Source organism: Phymastichus coffea, unplaced genomic scaffold (assembly GCF_024137745.1).
Source record: "Phymastichus coffea isolate CEN01 unplaced genomic scaffold, Cenicafe_Pcof_1.1 PCOF00084, whole genome shotgun sequence".
Taxonomy (NCBI): Eukaryota; Metazoa; Arthropoda; class Insecta; order Hymenoptera; family Eulophidae; genus Phymastichus; species Phymastichus coffea.
This window is the reverse complement of record NW_026706895.1, coordinates 702,701-727,421: the sequence shown is the minus strand read 5'-3', so window position 1 is coordinate 727,421 and position 24,721 is coordinate 702,701. Positions and strand designations below refer to the sequence as shown.

Here is a 24,721-nt window from a genome sequence, read left to right as displayed (position 1 = left end):
AAGACGCTCACTTCAGGAGGCATTTTTTCCCTTGATGGTTTGTTTTTTACACCGCAACAATTCCAAATTGATAATGATTCGAAGCTGTTTTTCGATAAATTTCAAAATAATTTCTTCACAAACATATCTTTGTAAACTACAGTTTTACTTTTTCACGTCACAACTTATTACAAGTTCTTTGCTCAAATCAAACTGCAAGTTTCGTAAGCTACTGCCATCTATACGTCGTCGTTTGAATTTGCAAGTGTTTGGCGCTCTGTATTTTTCAGGTGATACAATCACCTGACTACACAATAACAAAAATTTCGACTTGGTACTTTATTTGACCAACACAAGCGATGAAACTCTCGGTGTTTGCAAAATTTTTATATTTTTTAGGCGTACAACCATTTTACTTTTAATTTAAAGGTAAGTGATTACAATGGAATACAATTTTTATGGTTATACTTTTTAGCTAATTTATTTTTGTTTTTAAAATTTTCTAGACCTTACTGATAGAATTTGTTAAACATGTCTGAATTAAAATTATCATTGGAAGAAGAGTTACCATCACCAGATCTATTTTCTGAACCAGAAGTCGGAACAAATGCATCCATTGCAGGAACTTCAGAAGATTGTATGACTAATTTTAATATCTTCATACAAGCTTTTTTGTTATTTTGTTTATAATAAATTGATTATTTATTTTGATTAGTTACTAATAAAAGATGGTTATGTCAATGTTTTTTTCAGCAACCTCTGTATCAACTGGGTGCTTTGAACCAGATTTCACTAACGATGATCCAGAATGGAAAGGTGTTAGCATAGAAGAAATTTACAGATACCATGGACCATATGATTGGCACCATCTTCCTCCAATTCATCCATCACCTTCTCATACAGTTCTTTTTGATGTAGATATTTACTACTTAATCAATAGTTCCCATCAAATACACGTATGGCTAACACTGAAAAATTTTACAATTTTGTTAGATACCACTTCCCAATCGAGGACCACCTAAGCCTTTTGTTACTCAACCAGCTGATAAGTGGAACCAAAATTTTGTACGAATGCCACATTCAGTTCATAGTCTTTATCCATTGGAACCAGTAAGTAACAACTGTACCAAATTAAAAATGATCAATGTTGGATGAAAATTGTATTGGTCTTCATTTTCCATAGGAAAAAGAAACTTCAAATGGATTCAGACGTCGATGGGAAGTTATTCAAGAAGCTTTATTACAAAGTTTTTTATCTAGCCAACAACTGGAAGCAGCTATTTTATCGTACAACCATAAGTATGCTGATCGATGGGACTTTACAGCTCTTCATAATTTCTTTAATAAAGTGAATATTTTTATTTAGCTTATGTAATAACTGAAATATTTAACCCTTTCTTAAAATATAATTTTTGTTATTTTAGTATATTGATGAGGAGGAAATGAGTATGTGCTTGGGTACATTAGTTCCAAGAATAGTTCAACTTGCTCTTCAGCTTCCTGATTTAATTACTGCTCCTCTTCCGTTATTGAAACGGCATACGAACAAATCAATTAGTTTAAGTCAACTACAAGTAGCTAGTTTACTTGCCAATGCATTTTTTTGTACATTTCCACGTCGTAATTCAACAAATCCACAGTCTGAATATGGATCGTACCCTTACATCAATTTTAACAAGTACTTGCTACTTATTTCAATACTCTTAAAATTTGTGAGACTACCGAATACTAACAAATGTATTATTTCAGATTATTTTCTTCGTTTCGAGAAGATAAGAAAACTAGGCATCAGTCGGTAATGGAAAAATTGAAATGTTTGTTTCATTATTTTCGTAGAGTAACTTCAAAAGGTAGGTAAAAGTAAAAATTATCTTCAATTATTTTGTTATCTAAAATAACATTATTTCATGATATAGCACCTGAAGGTACGATAACGATACAGAGACGGTATGTACCTAAAAAGAATTGTCCACGGTGGGATAAGCAGCAAGTAAAGTTATCATCGCTGCACATTACGAGCAAAGGCACTATCGAATCGCAAGGAGCTGGTCTTCTACAAGTTGATTTTGCTAATAAGTAAGAAGTAATTAAAAGCACGAAATTTAGTAAGCATTATAATACTCAATATTCTGTTCAACAGGTATGTAGGCGGTGGAGTATTGAATTACGGATGCGTTCAAGAGGAAATTCGATTTGTTATCTGTCCAGAATTAATGGTTACGATGTTAGTGACTGAAGCTTTAGACGATACCGAAGCACTCATTATAAATGGTGTAGAGAGATATAGTCGGTATGAAGGATATAGTAACAGCTTTAAGTGGGTAGGAGATTTTATCGATGAAACGCCACGAGATGGTAGCGGCAGGATGAAAACCTGTATTGTGGCGATAGACGCGTTGTATTTCAAACAACCAAGTATACAGTTTAACATGGGTAACGTAATACGTGAGCTAAACAAGGTAATGCTTAATAGCTTTAATTTTTGTCAAGATATCTTTCAACGTAAAATAACGATTTACTGCTAATTTGAAGGCGTACGTGGGATTCACATCGGAAGTAGCATCGAATGATTTGCCGGCTGTGGCGACTGGCAATTGGGGTTGTGGTGCATTCCGTGGAAATCCTCAATTAAAGGTTTTACTCCAATTGATGGCTGCAGCTGTGGCTGGTCGATCAATGGTATATTTTACGTTTGGGGACTCTAATTTAAAAGATAGCGTCGCGGAAATGTATTGGCACCTCGTTAAACAGGACGTTGATATAGGTACTTCTACAAATGCCTTTGAAAAAAATTAATTATAAATAAACTGTATAAATAATGAATATTGCATTCTTTAGGTCGATTGTTTGTGATGATTTCGGAGTATCAAGAAACAGCACCAGAAAAACGATCGGATTTTTACCGTTTTTTATATAACCGCAGCAAGATTAAACCTATGACGCATTACTTTAGCAAAAGTCCCATGAAAAAGTCGGATAGCAACGATGAAAGTAGTCAAACTTCTCAAGAGAAACAACGATTTAACTTTGATTTTAAGAAGCATGCTTCTTTGGCAAAACTCAAAGAAGATCAACTCGAACATAAAATCGAAAAATGGCTGGAAGAAGTTGAAGACAATTCTGCAAATGTAGTTGAGTTGGACGAATTTGAAGTACAGAGTACAGGTAAAGAAGACGTTAGAATGCAAGACACATATAAAGAAATTCGACAAAATGATGATGATAATAAAATTGAGCCCACTAGCAAAGGAAATTTAATAAAGAAGAAGAAACAAACTTTTGCAGAAATTTTCGGAGAAGAAGAAATGGAAACTTCGCCTAAAAAAAAGATGTCTGGACTTGATGCTTTTGACCAACTGTTGCTGGAAGCATCTCAGAATGAAAAAACAAAAAATTTACCGTCGGCTGATGTTTCAATGGAAGTAGACGTGAAAATTGAAAAGAAGGAAGAATTAATTTCAAAGCGCGAATCAATAAAAACGTCAGAGAATTGGCCAAAACCTACGCCGAAAAAAGTATCTCAGACGAAAATATCAGACTTTTTTAAAAAGAAAGATCCCTGATGGGCACAGCTTTTTTCGATTAATCTTTTAAAAATATTGTAAAAAGTACTTAAGGAAATTGTATATATTTTGAAAAAATGGAATAAATAAAAAGGTTTGTTTTCACAAACAAAATATGTCGTCACAATGGATTTAGCTGCGCAATTGATGAATACGTGCTCTCGCGTCGATTACAGAAAAATAACAATTAGCGACATCAAAGCCCGGTATTATCTGAAAGTCAGCAAAGAAAAATTAACGCCGTGTCATCAAAAAGTTCATCAACAGTCGATCTCGCTTAAAATCACATACAAAGTAGACGCCTTCAGTCTGCTCGTTCAAATCGCTAATTGTAGCGTCAAAAGGAAAGCCCTCGACCTTTTCAAATTAAATCAAATAAAACTCTGGTCAAAGCCTATTGCCCGTTTTCGGTTTATTCGTGCGCGCGCCTGTGTATGCATGCTCTTTTTCAATGCGCAAGGCAACCAACGATCAAAAGGCAAAACAGCTTAAATCTTTCGGCAAGCTTTGACGAGAAAAATCATGATAATTATGGCAGCAGTAAAAACGCTGTTTTGCGCAGATCACGCGATACCGAAAATTGCCCGACTGAATTGTTTTACTTCCAGAGAGCAGACAACTCTCGATTCGAAGAAAGCTTTCCAAGTCAAATCGAATAACGAAGCGTTTGAAGCCACCTATCCGCCTTCAACTTGACCGCGTACCATGAACTTTTCGTCAACGGAAATAAAGATGCACGCAGCGCCGATCAAACGCCCCAACATCTTACTAGAGTCATTAGATTGGCGTGCAAGAAGAAGACGTACAGATATATGGGGACAAAGGGCAGCTGCGAGTAAAAATGCATCTGCTGTATGCGTCTTTCCTCATCTCTCTCTTTGTCCGTCGACTTTTCGATCGCATTGCCTTTATATACGTCGGTCGAGAAAGTCTTTCTCTCGCGATGTAAACTCAAGTTTATGATCGACTGGAACCGCAATTGGAGCAATAGATCGCGTACGCCTATGTGCAGCGGATGAACCACACTGGGCTATAATTGACGTGTATTAACATAACGCAAGTAGGCCACGCAAGTGCATTTGAAACGCGGCGAAGTAACCGAGATGGCATCCTGTATACGTTCAGTCGCGCAACCGACCTTGCATCCTCTTCGCCGCGTCCTTTTTTCGCTCGTCGCAATCCTCTCGTTTTCTCTTTTGCTTTGCTCGCGCGCGAGTTTCAATGCCTGTCTCTGTGTGAGTGCGCGCGTATGTGTGTGTGTGTGTGTGTGTGTGTGCGCGCAACAGAGAGAGAGAGAGAGAGAATGACGGAACGACGCAGCGCACCTATGGGGATTCTCGGTCCGTGGCATACGCCGCCTTTCAGCCGATGGAAGAGAGCGAGAGAGCGATATACGTGAAAAACGCTGCCAGTGACGGGCCTCGCTCGGCCTGCGCCCTGCGCCGCACTTTTTCAAAGCCACCGGCGTTTCTGCGCAGCTGGACGAATCGCGATCGGCCGGGCGATCAGTTGTGTCGAGGGCCGATAACGGCTGACACAGGGGACCGAAGATACGCCAGCGCGATTGCGCGTCGCTCGATCGAACGCGTTGACCGTGTATGTACGCCGAGTCACGGATAAACATTACTACGCGCGATAAGAGCGCGCGCCGCCGCGTTGTTTGACTCTAGATAATTTGCTAATTTTCTTCGACGGCAGGCACTGCACGATCTCACGGCAACGCTCGGAACGTTTCCAGCCGCGGGCCAATGGTGGGGCCTTTTTACGCGACTGGTGGTCCGCGCGATCAATTGCGAACGCGCATCGTTAGATAAGGCACTCACGTGTGCGGTCAGAAATGAACGAGTTCTTGATAGGAACGACACTGCTTCTGATCAGATTGCACGTCCGAGGCCGCTTGCCCGAATCCGTTCGACTCGGATATCAAGTGGCTACGGTTCATCCCGAGTGAACCCACGATATAATAAGACGCTTTGCCCGCAGAAGAACGCAAGAGGCGTTCTTCTGCTTCCTGCTCCGAAATTTCACGTGGCTGCGCTAAAATACCTGAGCAAGCAATCGAGCTTTACTCGGCCAAAGACTCGGCTCCTTTCGAAAAGCAGAAACCTTGACTTGCTCGAAAATAATTATTTGCCTTGCTCATTGAACTTCCAATGACGTTTACCGAGAACTCAATACGCGCTCTTAGCTCTCGATTTTGTTTTCTCCTTTTGCTTGTGACTAAAATCCAGCCACGCAAGTTTTACGAAAATGCGGACTGAGCAAAAATGCCAAAGACAAGATAAAGATCAGTGGAGTTTAGGGTATCCGTCGTGTGTATCCGAGGCTGTTGCGGCAGCGAGTATAGGCAGAGCCAGTTCTTTGACTCGCGGGCTCTGCTCTCTCAGTGTACATACGATGCGGCGGCACAGCGGCGGCGCTGCTGGCCTTCCACCGCTCCTCACTGGTTCTCGCTCTTTCTCGCTCGCTTCGCGCTTACCGCGCTTGCCGCGCTTGCCGCGCTCGAGTCAGTCAACCCGGTGACGGCAGTCGTGTGCGACCACGTCGCTCTGTCTCTTCCGACGCATCCAGCAGGCGAGACCCGGCGTGCAGTGACTGTTTTTTTCCGTTGATCGCGAGTGAAATTCAGTGCCAAGTTGAGAACGCGGCGCGAGGCTGTCGAGCCGTCGAACAGCAAGAGAACAAAGAAGGTGTCGAGAATCTGGCGTTCGCGTTGCGTCGGCCAGAAAACCGGTAAGCGGCGGCGCGAAGATGTGAGGGGGAGCGCAGAGATTGCCGCCTCGCAAGAAAAAACGACGACAGCAGCACCGATTGGTTATCTGCGAAGGTGACGAGCAACAAAGGGGCTACGGAGCGGACACAGCCGAAACCGGTCGTCCCTGACCTTATTGCCAGAGCGCAGCCAAGGGAAAGCACTCGTTCCCACGTGTACGCGAGCGACCGCGCCAGTCCAATTAGCGTCCAGCTGCGTTCTCGCTAAGCCCGGCTCGTCGCGAGTGCTCGACCAGCCGCGGCGGCGGCGGCGGCGGCGGATCGTTCTCGCATGGCGCGGATCGCCGCTGCAAGCACGCCGAGGCAATGATCTTGCCGTGTCCGACGACCGAGGCCGGCAGCGCGTAGTGCGCATCGACGACGTCGCGGCATTCGCCGAAAAGCAGGGAGCACAAAGGCCTCGAGCGAGCGAGCGACTGAGCGAGACGAGAAGAGGAAGGATGGAGGACGAGCTGCGCTGCCCGTCCTGCAAGAAGTTCTTCAGCGAGCCGGTGCTGCTGCCGTGCTGGCACGCGCTCTGCCTGCAGTGCGCGGTTGGCATGCAGGCGCCGCCGGACTCGCCGCCGGAGTCCACGACGGACTCGACCAACAACAGCAGCACCGGCGGCCCGGGCTCCGACCAGGAGGCCGACAAGCTGTCCATCCTGTCGGAGACCGACTCCGGCGTGGTCTGCTCCAGCTCGACAGCGTCCACGGGCTCGCGGCCCGGCAGTTACGTCGGCACCCCGGGCAACGGCGGCTGCTTCCCCCCGAGCGGGGGCACGCTCTGCCTCTCGTGCCCGCTCTGCCAGAAGACCGTCTTCTTCGACGACGGCGGCGCGCACAACCTGCCCAAATATCGGGCGATGCAGCGAATCGTCGACAAGTACCTGCACGCGAAGAATCTCAAGCTCATGTGCCAGATGTGCGAAAAGGAGCCGCGCGAGGCCACGGTCGCCTGCGAGCAGTGCGAGGTGAGTCGCCACCTCTCCCTGGCGCCGGCGAGCTGCCATCGGCGACGCTCGTCTCGACCGACCACCCTTTTACGGATCGAGCGTGCGCCGCCCGAAGTTAATAGCCCAATCGAGTTACCTGCCGCCCAATCCGATAATCTCTCGTTGATTTTTCCACGCGTCCGCGGCGCGCGCGGACGGGGTGTGTCTGTTGTTTTTATTTACTCCCTTTTACGAATCGAGCGCTAACGTGCACATCCCCTGGCGACTCACAACGGCTGATCGACCGCGGGCAGCTTTACGGAGAGACGTCGAGAGGCCGCACCGGCAGTTCAGCGAATATACCGGTTATGAAGTGAGGCGAAGTCAGACAACACTTTTCGCCCGATGGATCCTTCGAGCAGCGTCCGACCAATGGGCGCGAAGCTCTTCAGGGTTTGGAAACACAGCGCGATGACTCGACGGTGCAGGGCCTTCGGTAACTCGATCGCGCTGAACGCAGAACGCTCTCGGGTGGTCTACCAATATCGCGACGACGGCGATCGCGCCATTTCTGTTTCGCACTTTTCGCCGTCGCGCGCGCGAGTCAGTCCGTCCAAGGATATTCTCGGTATTGAATCGTTCTCGCTCCGAATTGCGCGAGCGAAAGCAGACAGTCGGCTCTCCCGTTCGCGCCCGTCCAATAACAGCCGTCTTCCTCTGTCGCGCTTGCGCGGTTAATTAGAGAACTGCTATTCGCAGCAGCAACGCAGCTCGCGACGAATGTTTTTTGCCCGCGTACAGCCGCGCCAATCGCACGCGTAAACGCCGCGGCCGCGAGCGCGCTCTCGCGCTCCTATTGACGCGCTGCCGCCGACGCTCTATATTTCACGTTCGACTCGTTGGGAGCGCGGGCGTTAGCGCGGGCGAGAACGACCAGCGGGCGTCACGTCGCTCGAGAGAAAGAGAGAGATTCGCTTGCTCCTGCCGCGGATACGCGAAGGGAGCTGACGATGCCCGCTGACTTCCGAAACAGCGCGACCCCCACCCGCTGCAGCCGCTCCATAAAGGCGCAATCGTTTCGCAAATTCGTTAGCTCCGAGTGAAAGCGTGGCAAATTAAGTTCCCCGCTCGACTCGGCTCGGCTCGGCTCGACTCGACTCGCACGCGCGCGCGCGCGCGCGAGCCACCAGACAACCATTTTCACATGAGGCTGAATAGACGACCCCCTTGTCCTTTTCGTCGCGTGTACTTTTCGTTCCCCCTCGATCGTGTGCGCGCCACAATAGCGACAGCGCGAGCGAGGAAGGTCAACAGAATCCACGAATTCACGTGGCCGCCGCTGCTTCTTTGTAGAGTCCTCGCGGGAGCGTGCCGCTGGCTACGCAATAACACCGATATAAAAGAAAAATCGATAATCGACGTGTTCGCACGCTAGCGCTCGACGTTTTACGGCGCGCGTTCGACGACGTACGAGCCCTTCAACCCGTTCGATGGGCCGGCTATTTTTAAATTCTCAACGATTATCGGTGGTGTTAATAAAAAATGAAGCCTGAGTACGTTATGAACGATCGAATCGCTGAGTTTTCCCACGCGCATGTACGGGCAACTCGCCTCCTCCTTCTCCGCTTCCCCAAACAAAAGCAAGAGCTCGACAAGCTGATCACGCAAGGTAATCGATGGCGCTTTGCAGGTGCTGTACTGCGACAGCTGCCGCGAGTCCTGCCACCCCAAACGGGGTCCCCTGGCGACTCACAACCTGGGCCCGCCGCAGGGCAGCTGGGCGACGAGCAACGGCACGGCGTCGCGGGGATCCAGCCTGCAGAGGGAGAACGGCGTGGGCGCGCCGAGCTGCTTGGAGCACGTCGGCGAGACGGTCAGCCTGTACTGCGCCCTCTGCAAGATCGCCGCCTGCGGGCTCTGCCTGCGCGACCGGCACACCACCCATCCTCAGGACGTGCTGCCACTGGCAGCCGCCTGCAAGGCGCAAAAGGTAGGCTCACCCTCGCCGACCGCGTGGCCAGATGCTCTCCAGTTGACGGCTTGTTTATTTGGAGTTTGAGCTTGTTTCTTGGGCAGACTCCGCGGTGCCGATAACGCGCGGGCTCTTCCGCGCTAGTATATGCTGTCGACGCGCCTGCAAGCCAGCTTCGAGATGCGAGCGGCTCTCGTCCGTAAATGTTTACGGCTGGGCTACTTCATCGCGGCCCGCGATGGACGCGCGTCTCTTTGTTTCGTCGACTTCCGCAGTCGAACCGGCAGTCGCCGTCGTTGGTCAACTGGTCAGCGCCGCGGGAGATCGCTGCTATATTACGCAAGTCGCGCGAACGCTGATTAACACGTGCGCCAAGTGCGCGCGCTCGAGTGCGCCAAGGCGGTTGCGAGTTTACCCAAGTATTATATAAATTGAGGCGTGTTTGCTCGACTAAAGCGGCTTATAATGCACTCGCTCGCTGAGCTCACCCGAATAACCCATAATCGCGAGCGTCGTCAACCGGAAAAAGCAACAGCACAACGAAAAAGAAGAAGAAGAATAGCAGCAACAAACACTCCACAGTGTGGCACGACCTCGAGTTCGATCGGGCGCTATTAGTTACGCGATCTGCAGAGAGATATGGAGAATGGCTTTGTTGTTTGCGCGGCGATGATGTCGAGGGGGCCACTTCGAATGCTCGTAATTATATGCAAGTGTGATGTCCGATAGCGCGAGCGAGCCGTAATTGCAATCCGCTGGCGATACAGCGTCAACGAGCGCGCGCACGCGTTTGTTTACCCCCGTCACCGTGCCTGATTGCAGGCGGACGGACTTGGTGGAGTCACGGCGTTTCGTCCTGCGTCACATTACTTTTACGACCGTCGACCGACAGAAGAATAAAAATCAACGCGAGCGCTACCCGTCCCGTCGTGTCGTTCGCGCGCGCGCGGTCGTGCGATTTGCGAGCCGCGTGCGACGCCGACGTTGCCGCGTAATGCGCGGCTCGGCGAAATCGATCCTGCGTGTCGTTTGGCGCGACCGTGAGCTCGATAAAACGGAAAGCGGCGAGCATCGCGACGATACCGCATGTCGGACAGCACGACAATGGTCCGCGGAGGAGCGATTTTAATCTGCAGGAGAACCAAAAGCAATTACGACAACGCTCACGCGCGCGAACTTCGTGTTTTTTTTTTCTTTTTTTTTTCTTTTTTTTCCGCTCCCTCGTGGCGGCGGTTTTCTCGAGAAAATTAAAAAATGCTAGAATCCCTCGGTTTCCCGCTCACTCTCGCCAGGAGGATTCCTCGGAGCAAGATTAAAAATGCTTTACAAGCGTGTCGGGTAGAGAGCTCGCGTCAGCTCGTCAGAGAGAGTGCAGTTCGCGAGAATTTTCACGCCGCCTTTGCCGGTTAATTTTTCGATCAAGCCCTTTCCCTCGTTCCCTCTTGATTTCCTGGCTCGATTCTTCGAGCGCCTCATCGGCCGGTGCTCTCTCAATCGTGTTCGCGCAGTGCGTATTCTCGTGTCCGTGCTCTCCAAATGAGCGTCGATTATTTGACGGACGTCTGTCTCGCGAACAGCCGTCGCGCTGTCGCGCGAGGCCAATTTCAATTGGCAGTTAAAAACGAGCGCATCGTTGCCGAAGATACCCACGGCGACATTAACGTCAAAATACGGAGGTTTCGCGTCGCCTTAATAATACATTAAGCAGAGCCGATCGCGTCCGTTCCATCGGGCAGGCAGACAATGCGCCGCCACCCTTTCAGGTACGTATAACCGCACGCTCCGACGCATTCAGCCCGTGCGTCCTCATGGCACTTTGATGCACTCATCCCATTCTGCGCTCGCTCGGCCAATGATAAACTGGCTGCTGCAAGCCGGGCAGCCTCCCCTGCCACGCTCGCCGAGCGCACTTCTTCCGTAATTCATCGTGCATGACGTGCGCGCCGCGGCAACACCTGGCATTTCCTGACATATGCCGCGGCCGACCTCCCCCACCCCGCGCTAACCCCGTGGCCACGGCAAATTGCTCTGCGATTTTTCCGGATCGCAAAGCGTCAGCGCTCGTGGCCGGATACACGCCCCGACAGATGCTACAGTTCGCTGCCGAAGCCCGCAATTCTCGTGGCACATATTCGCGCGGCCGACGAAAGAACGGCGCGCTCGAGACAAATCGTCACCGCCGTCCGGCTGGCCGTGTGATCGATCTTCCGATGCAGCCCCCGATTCGCAGAGCCGACGAGAGGCAAAAAAGAGAGAGAGAGAGAGAAAGAGCGAGTGCAAATTGTTCGAAAGCTCGCCGGAATTGACGCGATACTCGTCCGGCGGTATTATCTCGGGCGCGCCGCCGCGCCAAAGGCAAAATAATGGAAAGCCGGACGAATTGAGCGCGCGCACGTCAGCGCCGCTGCCGTCCCTTTTATTTATTTTTCTACTCTTTCTCCTCGCGCGGAGACACGGCCCTTTCCCCGCGAACCGAGGCACATTGTCCGCCTCTCGGGTGCGATCGCGAGCGGCATCCGCGAGCTCTGCGGACGCTTTACCTCGGCACGAGGCGGCGGCGCGCCCTCCGCGTATGGCTCGCGGCTCCGATCGTCGGCTAATCGAGCGCGCTCAGCCGGCGAAATCCGGACGACGCGCGGCGTCTGCGGCCACGGCTAATCGCGCCACTTCGGCAACAATTTCCGCAATGACGCGCTATTCGCTGGCAACGCGCTGATTTCGCGACGCGGGGCATCGATTTATCGACCGCCGGTGCCCGTCATAGAAGATTCATTAATCTCCATGCGAGCAGGCGACTCGTTCTTGCCGTCCGTCTTAGTCATTTATTGAAATATCCGCGATCGCCTCGCTCACTCAAATCGATTTTAATTAAAAGCCCATTGACTGACTACTCGTCGGGATTATTAGCTCGCGTTCTGACTTGATATTCGATGCGTACACCCCAATGAAGAGTCATTCTCTGCCTCTGGCCGACACGTCGTTGCGGGTGCAATTTTTCATCGTAGCAGGGCAGCAGCATATTGGAATAATGCGAAGAAAACGGTTAGTCGATGCTCGCCAGTCAGCAAAATAAACATGAGAGAAGCGAATCGCATTCTATGCGAAAAAAGAAGCCCCGGCGAGAATACAGCGTGTGGATGTGTTGTGTTTGAAGCAACTAAAGATTGAGACAAAGAGAGAGAGAGAGAGAGGCTGGGAGGGGGTGTAGATGGAACTCGAGTAGCGGAGATAGGATAGCATAGAGGATGGCCCTTTCTGCTTACAAAGACGTAACTCGTCACTTTCGTGGTCGTCACCGCGTATCCAGCAGCGGGAGAAATTGTGTGCGCGCGCGGGGAAACTGACGAGTGAGTTGAGTGCCCACCACGACAGACGCATCGAGATGCGAGCTCTTGGAGTGTGCCGCCGTGCCGCGTAGGAGGCTGCTTTTTTTGTCTTGCCAGACTAATTAACGTCGACCTTTGCCGCCGCTGGATTTTCGCGCACGCTGTGGGAGCCACCGATTGTTTTCGACGTCGGACTTGCGATCGGATGCGACTGCACAAAGCACGCACCCGCCCACGAGAACGCCCGCTCGATAATCAAACTCGTGGACGCGCGATAAAGGTGAATTCGAAACTGGAAACACGGCGACACGAAAAAAAGGAAAAATTAGCGAGTGTCCCGATGAAGGGGTGGAAAAACAAGCAGTTCAGAGCGAGAGAGAGAGAGAGAGAGAGAGAGAGAGAGAGAGAGAGACAGAATTGTCGCGCAATCATCGCGTCGAGCAAACACGCGAATTACGTTTGATATTTGCTCGACGCATTTGACGTCGTCCCTACCGGTCCCAAAACGAGAGAAAAAAGAAGCAACTCCTCTCGTCGCTAAGCACCAAACTGCCAGCGCGTCGGCTAATTCATGTGCATTATTCAGCGAGCGCGCGGCGACGAATGTTTGCGGGAGCGAGTAGGTTACAACGCGTGGAAAACGCGCGAAATCGCCCGGGTCAATCGAAAGCACACGCGGATGACTCGTTTCTCCGGTAGCGAACGAAGGAAAGGGAACGGTGCGCGCTTCGCCCGAACGAATGAGAAATGAAGTGACCGATGTCGGTCGACCGGTAAAGTCTCCTCTCCGGCGTACGATCATGTCGATTACGCGGCGGCTATGAAGCGTATGCGTAAAGCCGAGTACTGAGCTGCCAACTCGATCGTCGCATAAGCAACTGCACAGTCCGCCGTGTAACGAGGCCGACGCGCGGCGTTCAATTAAGCGCTTAGCGAGTAAAAGTCGATCCGCCAGCAGTCGCCGTCGACGGGTTGCGCTTGACTTGAGCTTCTGCCGGCGGCATTGTTTGCGCGAACGCGCTCGCATCTCCATCACGGGCGCAGCTGGACGAAGCGATCGAGGTCTTCTCGTTCCCGAGCCCCGGCGATTCCACTTGAAGAACCGCTCGTGCGCAGCGCAAAGTGCTGCTGCTGCAGCCGTGCAGCCAATTAAAAATCAATCGCGCGCCAGTCGCTTGATTAGCCGCGCGCGCGCGAGAATTGCGGCCGAAGAGAGAGAGAGAGAGAGAGAGCGAGAGAGAGAGAGAGACAGTCGCTTCGCGTTTGTCGCCTCATTGTTTCCGCGACGGCTACTCAACGTCAGTTGACGCGAGCTTGGGGGCTCTTTTCGTCCCGTCTCTCTGTCGCACGCGCTGGCAATACGTCGGGGGACTGGGAAGATTTCAGAGGCGTCGGGCCAAGCGACGAATCTGACTCGCGTTCGCCCGCGCAATTTCATAAAGAAAACGAGCGAGCGTCCCTTGCGCCTCCGATCGCGAGCGAAAGGTCGCCGCGGCGAACGGGAGGAGAAACGGGCTCGTCGAGGCGTAAAGAACAAAAGGCGCCTCATTATTCGAACGCCGAAATCACGAGCAGCAGCCGTGCGAGAGCACGCGCCAGAAGAATCCTCGGGGCGAAATCTTCCGCGTCGGCGAGTACGGTAGAGAGAGAGCCTTTTTAAAAAGCTCACGGCTGGCTGCACGCGCACGCACGCAGGCGAGCGACCGAGCAGCTCCGACTCGTCGTCTCTCCGGCTCTGCCCGGAGTGCGCGCGTGGGCTGGTATCGAGCGCGCGACCGAGGGCGTCTATATACCTACGCGCGCGCCGTGCAACTCTCTCCCTCTGCGAGCGTACAGGCCCGCGCGAAAGTTGCCGTTGCGCTCGACTTTTCCTCGCGCGGCGGTTCGCGGAACGCGGACGACCACGACGACGACGACGACGAAACGGCTAACGGCAAGACAGGACTCGGATCGTCGCGACCGCGAGCAAGAGGCACGGGGGAGGGGGGAGTGCGAAACTGGCTCTGTATCTTGGCGACGTGCGACGTGCGCCTTTCGCTCCGAGACCACCGGCGCTATCAATAATCAACCAGCGATTCTTATCGGGGCCCCGCTTTCCACTATTTCAGGCCCGCGCGATACCAACTGAACGTGGCATGCAGTCGAAGGTCATGTATCAGCTTCGAAATAATATCGGCGCCAAACAATACTCATAAATCCATGACACTGCGTGATATCGCGTCGGGACAATTTCTCACGCGCTCGCCTCGCCAACAAATTCTTGGGCGCGCGCGCGCGCGAGAGAGGGAGAGAGCAAAGTGCATCGTCGTCTCTCCTCGCCGAGACTATTAACTCGTTAAAGGCTCGCGAGCGAAAGGAAAGAGAGAGAGAGAGAGAGAGAGAGAGAGAGAGAGAGAGCAGGAGACTGGTTTTGCGCTCGAGCCTTCCAAGCCGAGCCTGCGGCCGCACATGTACGCGCGCTACACGTACAAGCTCCACTCGCGCAGCTCGCTCCTCGGCTTTTTCTTTCTTCCCTCTCTCGACGTCGTGCACGAGTCGAGCGCTTTCGCGCGGCCACGAAGAATCCTCGTCGATCGTACGCTCACGCTGTAACGCGGCCCTCGGCGCGTTATCCCTCGGATTACGCATAAGCGCGGCAAATATCCAGGCGTTGAAAGCCTCGGCGCGGCGTCGGGCGAGCGGCAGATGCGAGTGAAATCGGCTGAAAGATTCAGAGCCGTCTCTCCTTTTGCCTCCGGCCGTCGTCGTCGTAGGCGGATAAGCGGAGAAAAACGAGCAGACAGCGCGGCTGCGAGCGCGCACGAGAGAGAAGAAAGCCCCTGCAGAACAATAATAAACTCCGGCGTTCCCGTCAGCTCTCGCGCTCTCCCTGCGCCCTCGATAGCCGAGGCGACGGCGGCTTCGGTTCCCCCGAGAGCTCCGCTGCCGAGCCAACGCGCCCGACGAGTCGGCGCGCCGCGACGGGCGAGGAGAGTCGAGCTGCACCGCAGGCTGCAGCTTTCGCGGCGATGAGAACTATCGTCCGTCTTTCTTTCCGGCCGTGGAGCTGCGCCAGTGGGCTCGTTCGATGTAATCGATCGATTGCATCGTTCGCACGGAGAGCGTCACGGAAGGAATAAAGCGGAAGCGCCAGCCGCAGCTGCTTCTAATTCGATAGTTCGGTAAATCGGCGAGCGAGTGTCGAGTCGCGTTCCCCGTTGATCTGCTCCGCGGACAGAAGGCGAAAGGTTCCGCTCATTGGACGTGGCGACGAGTTGAATCTTTTCAAACAGGCGCGAGGGAAAAATGAAGCGGTCCGAGAGGGCAGCGAGGGAGAGAGGGAAAGTAGCTGGCGTGGAAAAACGACGCCACTTTTAATTGCTAATTAGCGAAGGACGCCCGCAACGAGAATTCGCTTCTCGCGTCTAATTTCTTCGCTCCTCGTCGCGTCCTTACCGTCATTGTTCGATTAACAGCGGAAAAAAAGACCAGGTAGGGCTTGGCTTTGATGTATGCCGACGTGATAATTGTCTCTAGAGGATGAATTTGCGAGACTGAAAGTGGCATTCTTGGATTTTAAGAAGACAGACGGTTGGAAGTCGATTTCGTCAGGTCGTACGTCGTTCGATGACTCCGAAGTGGCTGTATAGCTCTGCCGCGGTTTTCCAAGCCGCCTGCACACGTCCAGGCGCTTGTAAACTCTAGAGCGAAGTTAAGCTCTCGTCGCAGTATTGCTTGCGTAACTTTCGAATTGGACTTTTATTTGAATTTGCGAGAGCGTGCACCGCTGTTATTTTTCATCCAGAAGCAAACTGAACCTCGATACGCGCGTCAATATGGATGCGCTCGGTGGATGGCTTTCGCAAGCTTTCGTCGAATGGCTGTATCGAGCAGTGAATGCGCTGCAACGGAGTCGTCTGCATCTTCGACATTTCTGCCAGCTGCGGGCGAGCGAGCGCACGCTCGTATAACTGAAAACTTTATTCAAGTCGGGGCGCAGAGGAGCGTTTAACTCCTTATCAAAGCGCCGTAAGTCAGCCGAGCTTATCAGCGTCCAGAGGCTTAATTTTATGAATTCATACACGTAGCGCCAATAAAAAAAGGCCGCGCGAGGCGCGCCGGCGCTCGACCAATATGCAAATCCGCCAGTTTCGCCCCCCCCCGCTCGCACCTTTTGCTCCGAACGCTCTAAAGCACGGTTAATTGCCGCGGCTCGCGCGACCCTACCAAAAGACAGGCTTTTTTTTCTCTCCACCCACGTGTCAGCACCTCTCGCGCGCTCGAATTATCGTTCGGGAAGAGGCAGTTAGTAGCGGCCGACAACTGCCGTCTCTCTCTCTCTCTCTCCCTCTCGTTTTCTTCATTCCCACGCTTATCCTTGCCGAAAGAGAGATCTGAGCCGAGCACGTTCTTATTACGTGCAGGCTCTTTTGTTTCATGTACTTCGATTGTCCCTCCCGCTCGCTCGCGTTAGCTCGGCTCGTAAAAAAACTTTTGTCATTTTTACGTAACTCCAAAGTTTTGCGCGCGAAATTCGATTTGGGACAGCAGCAGAAAAAAAAAGAAGGAAAAAAATGCGCCTCCGATTTAACCACTTCCCGTCTGAACAACACTACATTATTGCGTTCCGCTTCGTCGTTTTCCCTTCTTCCAGACGAAATTTAACGTTGTTTTTTTTCTAAGCGTTCCGAGAAGTCGTTGAGTATAAATGGAATCTCGCTTTCTTATCGATCGCGCCTTCCCCTCTTTGTCTCTCTCTCTCTCTCTCTCTCTCTATCTTTCTTTCTCTCTGTCCGTTATTTATAATAAAAGCAAGCAGAACTGAAAGCTCGCGCAGCCAACTGATTTTCCGTTTCCCCTGGCGACTAGGCATTTTTTGCTCTCGTTCCGTCTCCTCCCCATCGTCCCTCGTCAGTGCACCGTCGCGCGAGTGATTTTGTCTTTTCATTATTCCTTCACTCTTTAACGGCGCCTCATTGTTTTCTCCAAGACCCGTGTCGTGAAATCCTTTTGTCTCCGAGAGCGCCAGGAATTAGCTGCGATATAATTGCGAGAACTGGCTTTATTCGAAAGCTTCGTTCTTTCAATTGACCCACGGACGCCATTTTTTTTTCTTTTTTTTTTTCTGATGAATAAAACCCGTTTCGAAGGCTCACCGTTCACTTGTAAATCGAAGGCTCCTCGTGAAACACGTCGAGCATTATTTGCGCGAGCCTTGCCCCGGAGATTCCATTGCAATCAACCGGCAGCTCAGTTTTCCATCAAAAAGAGCGGAGAGAAGCGCGAGCGGTGTGTACATGCCGCGGAGGCGTCGATGCGGTGGTGTAATTGTTTCGCGTAACCAAGGGGTACGCGGCGCGGGCGTGCATACCGGTGAATATTCAGGCGTCGACTGTGGCAGGGCGCGCCGTAATCGGTCGAATCTCCGCTGCCGGCGGACGGACGGCCAGCGCAAACTCGACTTGGCGCGCTTTGGCCTTTTTGCCTCCTTCGTAAATGCGACATTGCTCGGCATCGCACGGCAGGTAATGATTCCAATAATGGTACGCGGGCCGTCGCGTTTTTCCCAATGAGCTGCCCGCGCTTCTGCACTCGAGCACGGAATAACCGCAGTCGCCCCCGCGTGCGCGCGCGACTACGATAATTGCTTCGTACGGCGGCTCGCCGCGGGGGTGGTGGCAGGGCGGGCCACTTGAAAAATGAGGCCTTCTAAGTTTTCGGACGGCGGGCGCGAAACCGACACGAGGCTCGCTGTTATCTCGGGAGGCGCGGCTTCGATCGGCGAAAAAGTTGGCGACGCGATGGCGGCGAAGTGGGATTTATCGCCGGCCTCAGCACCTCAGGAACCGGCGATTAGTCATAGCGACTTTAAAAATGCAAAACTAGCTTCCGGCCGCTGGCGCCGCGCACGAAGAATGTCATCTCTACGGAGACTCTTCGATGTCCTTCGGCAGACTATATCCGCCTGAATTCGTCGCGCTCGCCGATCGACGCCAATTTCCCCCTTCCTCTCGAGTCAATTGTTGCTCTCGCCTTCGCTCTCGAGCGGCAACGTGCTTGTATCAATTCTCGGCCATTTTCGTCGGTAAATCAGGCCTCGCCCCGTCGTCCTTATCCGCGAACGCCGCGAAAACTTGAGCATCGCTGTTGAGAACGCTATTGAAGAGCGAATGATATTCGCTTATCCCTAGCGAGGCGTACGCGGAAGGGATACAACGCCTCCCGCCCGACGAGGACGAGCGTAATCTCTCTCCCTCTCTCTCTCTTTCTCTCCCTAGGCTGTGCTGACCCGAGCGAGCTTAGAGCGGTGTCGCGCCGAGTAAATACTCGTCACGGCCCGTGTACACGTACGCGGCTTTCCCTCGGCGGGATCCCGTTGGGCGAGGATGACGCGTCTGATCCTGAAATTCCAAGCATCACCGGAGCTTTCGCGCTCGATGAAAGCTCTGACACACCTCGCGCGTTTATTGACCAATCTCGCTGACGTCGACACCTGTATTTTGTCACCAAGTGACGAGCTGTCACGGGCCAATCGGAAACCCCTTATGATAAATCTCCCTATACGCACAGCGGGCATTTCACTTTTGTTCTTTGTCGCGAGTGGACTTGAATTGCTGATGAATCTCTCTGGTCTCCTCGAAATCTTTTCCTTGATCGTTGCTACGTAACAGGGATACGCAAATTCCAAATCCGATTAAAGAAAAAAAAGATTAAGGTAGAAACACGTATTTACGTAAGAAGCTTATCTTATCCTACAGTATAAATTCGTTTGTTACACGAGAACGCCGGAGCATAAAGTCACGAGAATTACTACGGTACAGCTCGGATATTTCCGTGATAAAGACGTGGCAATTAAATCAACGACGAATGTGACGATCGTCTGCCTAATCTTCATCGTTCTCTTTCAATAGTTTATCCAGCAGATTATCGCGGTCACTATGAAGGCGAACATATACATATGACATGACTATCATTTCTTCGTGTTGTGAGAATAGCTCGCTTATTATATTTGACAGAAGACTTTGCGGATTTCTGCAAAAGTTAAAACAGTTCGTGTTAGAAAAGACGTATTATTTTATTTGTATTTTTATGGTGTAAATTTGTGTAGTTTAACTGAAGAACCCGACACAAAAGTGCAATGAAAATTCATACATACAGTCGTTGAGATCAGTTTTTGCTAATTATATTTTTTGATATTTTGAATTCCACTGCGTAAAATCAATCTCATCTGGATTCTCAATTTCATTGGTAGCACCTGCAACGGAATCACGATTGGTGCATGGGAGGCTTTGCAATTTTCTGAGCGCCATAGTTTACGTTGAATAAAGCTTCATTACAGCCCCAATCCTGAACCTTTAGAACGCTGCGGTGCTTTTCGACTGTTAATAAAGCTTCATTCGAACTTGGGCATAGAAACATTGAAAGCTTTCGACTCAACTTATTGTCATTATGTGTTTTAGCTCAAACTACTGCATAATTTTATGTCCGTATTTCACGCCTTATATCTTTGTTGTGAAGTACGCCAAATTCAGCATTGGCTAAAAAATGTAACACTTGCAATTCTGTTGAACTGAAAATCGATCGGTTTCACGCTGTGCAGCAGCGGATTCGTAGCTTTGGGCAATGACACGATGATTGACTCGGCGAACAACGGCGATAGAGAGTGCTTTGTCCTGTTCGCGAACGAGTTCGCATTATCCATAAACGCCGTAGCGATTCAATAAACTCCTTTGATTTATTGCTCACTCGCGGCCAATAATCACTCGCTACGAGGAACATCCTTGTCCCCACCCCCCTCTCATCGCGTTTATCGAGTGATCCATAGCGATCGAGGGGGCGCTGCCGTTCGCTCAATTTTTCCCGGCGGCCGGGAAAACGGGCGCGGATTATCGAAAAGTGTCGCGGAGCTAGAAACGCGCACTTGTCGGCTGAGGGGCGGGGCGGTAAACGGCATTGTTCGCGGAGAGTCTAATCGCGGTTGAAGAGCGAGCGCGGCGAGGAGGGCGGTTTGGCGCGCGCCCGTAAATGGAAAGTCGAGTTGTCGCTCGTTGCGCGTGGCAAACTCGACTCTGCCGCTCTCGAGCAATTTGCGCTTCTCTCTCTCTCTCTCTCTCTCTGTCTTGCGCGCGCGCAGCCACAACAGCATGCATACATGCATGAAGTTCGTCCGAGAGTCGCTCAAATTGAGCCTGTCGCCTATGCCATTACCTCTTAATACATTCTGTCTCTCTCTCTCTTTCACTGCCCTGCTATCCCTATTTCCGCTGTCGCCGCGAGCCGACCACGCCATGCGCCAGCGTCCCGACTTACCGAAATCCAAGTCCGCTGCACTGCGCTGCAAAGTGCCGGAGTCTCTTCCAGCTCGTTCTTTTTCCTCCCCTCGCCGTCTCGCCGCGGTATTAGCCTTAAGAATTCATGGAGGGAGCACGACAAAGTTCGCGACGAGCCGTGAATGCGCAAAGGGAGCTAGAGAGAAAGAAAGAGCGCGCAGCTGCCGGTGCCTCGGCCACGTTCACACCCTCCGAAAAAATCATCGGCCCTCCGCGTCTTGTCATTACGTGTCGCGCGTGCGGAAACTCGGAGGAGCCAAGCGGCATTGTCCCGGACGCGATTCGAGCGTTCCGCGCCCGGCCTCCGCTTCTCTCGCCGGTTGTTCTTCAGCTGGCTGCGCGCGGACTCGAGCCGTCGCGCATAGCGATCGTTCCCCGGAAGCTCCCCAGTGCACCGCGCGCGTACGCGTTGCGGGCTCTCTCGCGCGCCGCGCACCTGTACGCGTGCCCGGGGATTCGCCTCGACTGCCTCCGCGCAACCCGTTATTATCAGGTTCCGGATTCAGAGAGCCGCGTGCCCCGCCGCATCGCCGCACGTCCGAATCATTCGCTATCGATCGGTCGTCGGATAGCCGCACCGCGGGCCATCCGCCTCTATTTGCCGTAGCGCTGGCGGAGCCGCTCGTCGCTCGAGCTCGAAAGCCCGATTTAAGATGTTACGCGTCGATCCCAGGCCTCTGGCCGCAGCGAGAGTCTACCGTGGGAGGACGGCCGCGGCGCCCGGCGTGGCCCGATGAATTCGTAAAATTAGCTCGCTCCCCGCGGCCGGGAGATGTTAGCGCTCGCCCGGCGCCCGGCAATTATTCAGCGAGCCGCGGCTTCCCGCGCGGGGCACGGGCCTCGGGATTTCGCGAGCTTCTCGAGAATCTTCTCTGCGTTTTAATTGCAAATCGAATATTCACCGCGAGCGCAGGCTCTATTCTCGAATGCCTCGCGAAATATACGCTTCCGCCAATGTCCTCGTGATCCAGATGCGAGTTCACCGAACAACTCGCTCGCTGCGACGTCGAGGACGGTAAAGGGTAGTGGAAAGCTCAATTCAAGGCAGCGAGAAATTCGGAAAATGCTCTTCCGCGCGAGTGTCTACAGGAAAACGAGAGGATACAAATGACCGATACAGGCAGCTGCGTTCAAGAGGCACGTCGAATGCGCACGCCTCTCTCTCTCTCTCTCCCGCTTTTTTCCCATAGCTCGGCGCTGCAGATACTCTTACGTCTGCCATCTCCCTTTCCCGAAAACCAAATAAAACGGGCGCGCAGTAACAGCCGCAGCAGCGGAACGTTGACGTCTTTATAACTGCGATCCATCGCTGCAATGCACGCGCATATAAGACGGAAATGCCGCTCGTTCCAAATGGATTTGGCTCTGGCATGCGCTGTGTATGGGCATATCGGCAACGGTGAATGTAACGAAGCCGCACCGTCGTAAGGCCTCGGATGCGAGGTTTCCATGTTAATGTCGCGTTAGCATGTTTATGAAAGTTTTTCAGCGCGCATCGTCCTACTTCTCGCCGTGGCGAATTTCATAAAGTCGGGCCATTAGTGATTGAATTAATGATGCTCGTCGGGTGAGAGAGAGAGAGAGAGAGAGAATGCGCGCACGAAATTGGAAAACTTAATCGAATACGCCAGACGCCGTCGATTATTTCGAATCCCGCTAAATTTACCTCTCGGAAAAACAGCGGTGAGAAATTTATGGTCCCGAAATAAGCTCCGCCGCGGCGATTTATTCGCGACAAAGTGACATCGGAGAACGAGCAGCGTCGGCTGGTTATTGCGCGCGCGGGCTTCGGCATTAGCCGGCAGCATTGTCAAGGGGCCGGTCTGCGGCGTCGCGCATAAAGGGCCGCGCGCAAACACGGGGGACGAGGCGAGGGCGGCTACACGCGGGTGCCTCCGAGTCAACGCCACCGTCCTGCGGTCGTGCCGGTGCCCATTGATCTCTCCTCCGAGCGCTGCCCTCCGACAACATTGCCACCGATTAGGCCAGCAAACTTCTCACCTCTCGCCCCTCCCCGGATATTTCTGATCCGGCCCATAAATAACGCTGGCACGCGGCGTCTCGAACGCATTGAAGGGCTGGCGATCGTTCGCGCGACCGCGAGCGGCAAATTGACTTTCGCGCCTGTTTCGATCGCTCGCAGCTGGCGGAGGAAGAAAAGCAGCCGGCGATCCGCTCTCGGCGCTGGCAACCGAACGAGCACCGCGAGTGCTCGAACTTCGCCGCACCGCCGAGCGAATGGGGGAGAGTGGGAGAGACACGGCGCGAGCAATTAGCCGCGATTTATGCAAGTTCTTAGTTTCAAACTTGGCCCTTTTTCCAGCCAGTTTCGTTGCGGCCAATTACGCCGCCGATTTTTTCCTTCTTCTTGCCCTTGTTTTCGCGGCCGCGCGAGCTTAATTGAGCTGCTTAGAGCGCTCGCTGTTGTTTCACCGTTGTGCAGCCAATCGGAAAAGTCTTTGCCGGGCAGATCGATGCGTCGGCACGCTGCAAACGGCAACGGGCGCAAGCGCGGATCCCGTACGGAAGCGGGCCAAAGAGTCACATTCAGCGCGCTGCAGGGCCTCCCTAGAAATCTAAGAACGATGGAGAGAGAGAGAGAGAGAGTAAGAAGCAGCAGGCAAGGAGCTCGTCAGACTCTCGCCGCCCGTTTCCTTAGGCGTGCGTCTCGGCTCTTCGTGCACGCTTTTATACCTTCAAGTCTGCGTCGCATCCTCGGCGACGTTAATGACAGCTGCAGCACTTGACGGTCTTTATTTCAGCCGCTGCACCGACTATTTTCGTGGCGTGCCTCGCTCGTGTCACTCTCTCTCTCTCTCTCTCTCTCTCTCTCTCGAGAGAGAGAGAGAGAGAGATTTTTCCGACTTCCAATGGGGAGGGAGAACGCTCTCTCCAATATAATGTACGTGGGAGCTGATTGCACGCGCGAGCTTTTGGGCTGGTTTTGATTTAGTGCGTCGTTTATGCCTTGTCCTCTTCTTGCCGTGGCTGCGTGCGCGGAGAAAGCCGTAAAGCCTATTTTTAGAACTCGATAGGATTTTTCGTTCACGGGCGCGAGCGAGCAGGGTAGTACGCGCGTGACGAAGCTCAACCACTTTCCGTGGTTCGTCGTTTCTTCCAGGTGAGCAATCGCAGCGTACGCCAAGTAAGTAGATCCATAACAGTTGTAAGCTCGTGTGCTGCTCTAACGCCACGAACGTCGAGAGATCCCTGCGTTTATTCGGCTCGTCAATCATCGGATTGCTCTGACGACGGGGCGGAGGTGGCAAATGTTCGCGGAGCAAGGATCGAAAGCGCGCTCGATGCCATTCGTCACGTGGAATAGAGGCGAGCCGCAGATCTCTACGACTTATCAAAAAATAAGTTCAGAAAAGCAAGCGGATGAATCCTCTGAAATGAAAAGCTCTCCCGATCCCTTCCTCGCGCGTCGCAGCGATAAACGGAACGTCGCATGCTGCGTCGCGGCAGACGCGGAGACTTTGGGCTCGACGGCCTCTGTAGCGACGCTTGTACGAGAAGCCCCAACGTAAGGGAAACGATAGCAGCCTAGCTGAGCCACGAGTGCGCGTGTTCGTCTTTACGAACAAGCCCGGAGAGAGCAGTCGGGCGTAGCGCGCGCTGGTTAGTAATCGCCGGGGCTATCGAAAGCCCAAATTGCCTTATCGCTCCGGAAGCTCATTCGCGCGCACGTTCACGGAGGACCCGGACGAAAAGCGCGCGCGCACGTCAGCCGTTCGATCGTCGGCTAATTCGGCGCGACAGGCGAGAGCTTTATTTCCTCTCTGCGCGCACTCGCCGCTGCATTTCGGTGAGAGACCATTGGGGGGAGGCAGGGATGCTCTTCGATCCGCCGCCGGCGGCGGTGGTGGCACTCGCGCCCTCCGGA

General features: G+C 52.5%; 2 protein-coding genes across 4 annotated transcripts in view; both read left to right on the top strand.

The window, feature by feature from the left end:
- The first annotated feature begins 257 nt into the window (after positions 1-257).
- LOC131668837 (poly(ADP-ribose) glycohydrolase-like) lies at positions 258-3,627 on the top strand. The gene is made up of 11 exons (XM_058943294.1): positions 258-408; positions 486-616; positions 733-893; positions 973-1,089; positions 1,163-1,327; positions 1,404-1,657; positions 1,729-1,829; positions 1,896-2,055; positions 2,120-2,438; positions 2,512-2,743; positions 2,818-3,627. Exons 2-11 carry the CDS (start codon positions 511-513, stop codon positions 3,540-3,542), a joined length of 2,340 nt encoding a protein of 779 aa, XP_058799277.1. The 5' UTR covers positions 258-408; positions 486-510; the 3' UTR covers positions 3,543-3,627.
- Positions 3,628-6,067: 2,440 nt separating this feature from the next.
- LOC131668858 (E3 ubiquitin-protein ligase TRIM9) overlaps positions 6,068-24,721 on the top strand; it is a 43,424-nt gene continuing 24,770 nt past the window's right edge. For all 3 annotated transcript variants that reach the window (XR_009302318.1, XR_009302317.1, XM_058943329.1), the window contains exons 1-2: positions 6,068-7,267; positions 8,919-9,218. Coding sequence is in view for 1 of the 3 variants with exons in the window: in XM_058943329.1 (XP_058799312.1) it covers positions 6,755-7,267; positions 8,919-9,218 (813 nt within the window). In the remaining 2 variants the exon portion in view is untranslated. The remainder of the gene's footprint in view (positions 7,268-8,918; positions 9,219-24,721) is intronic.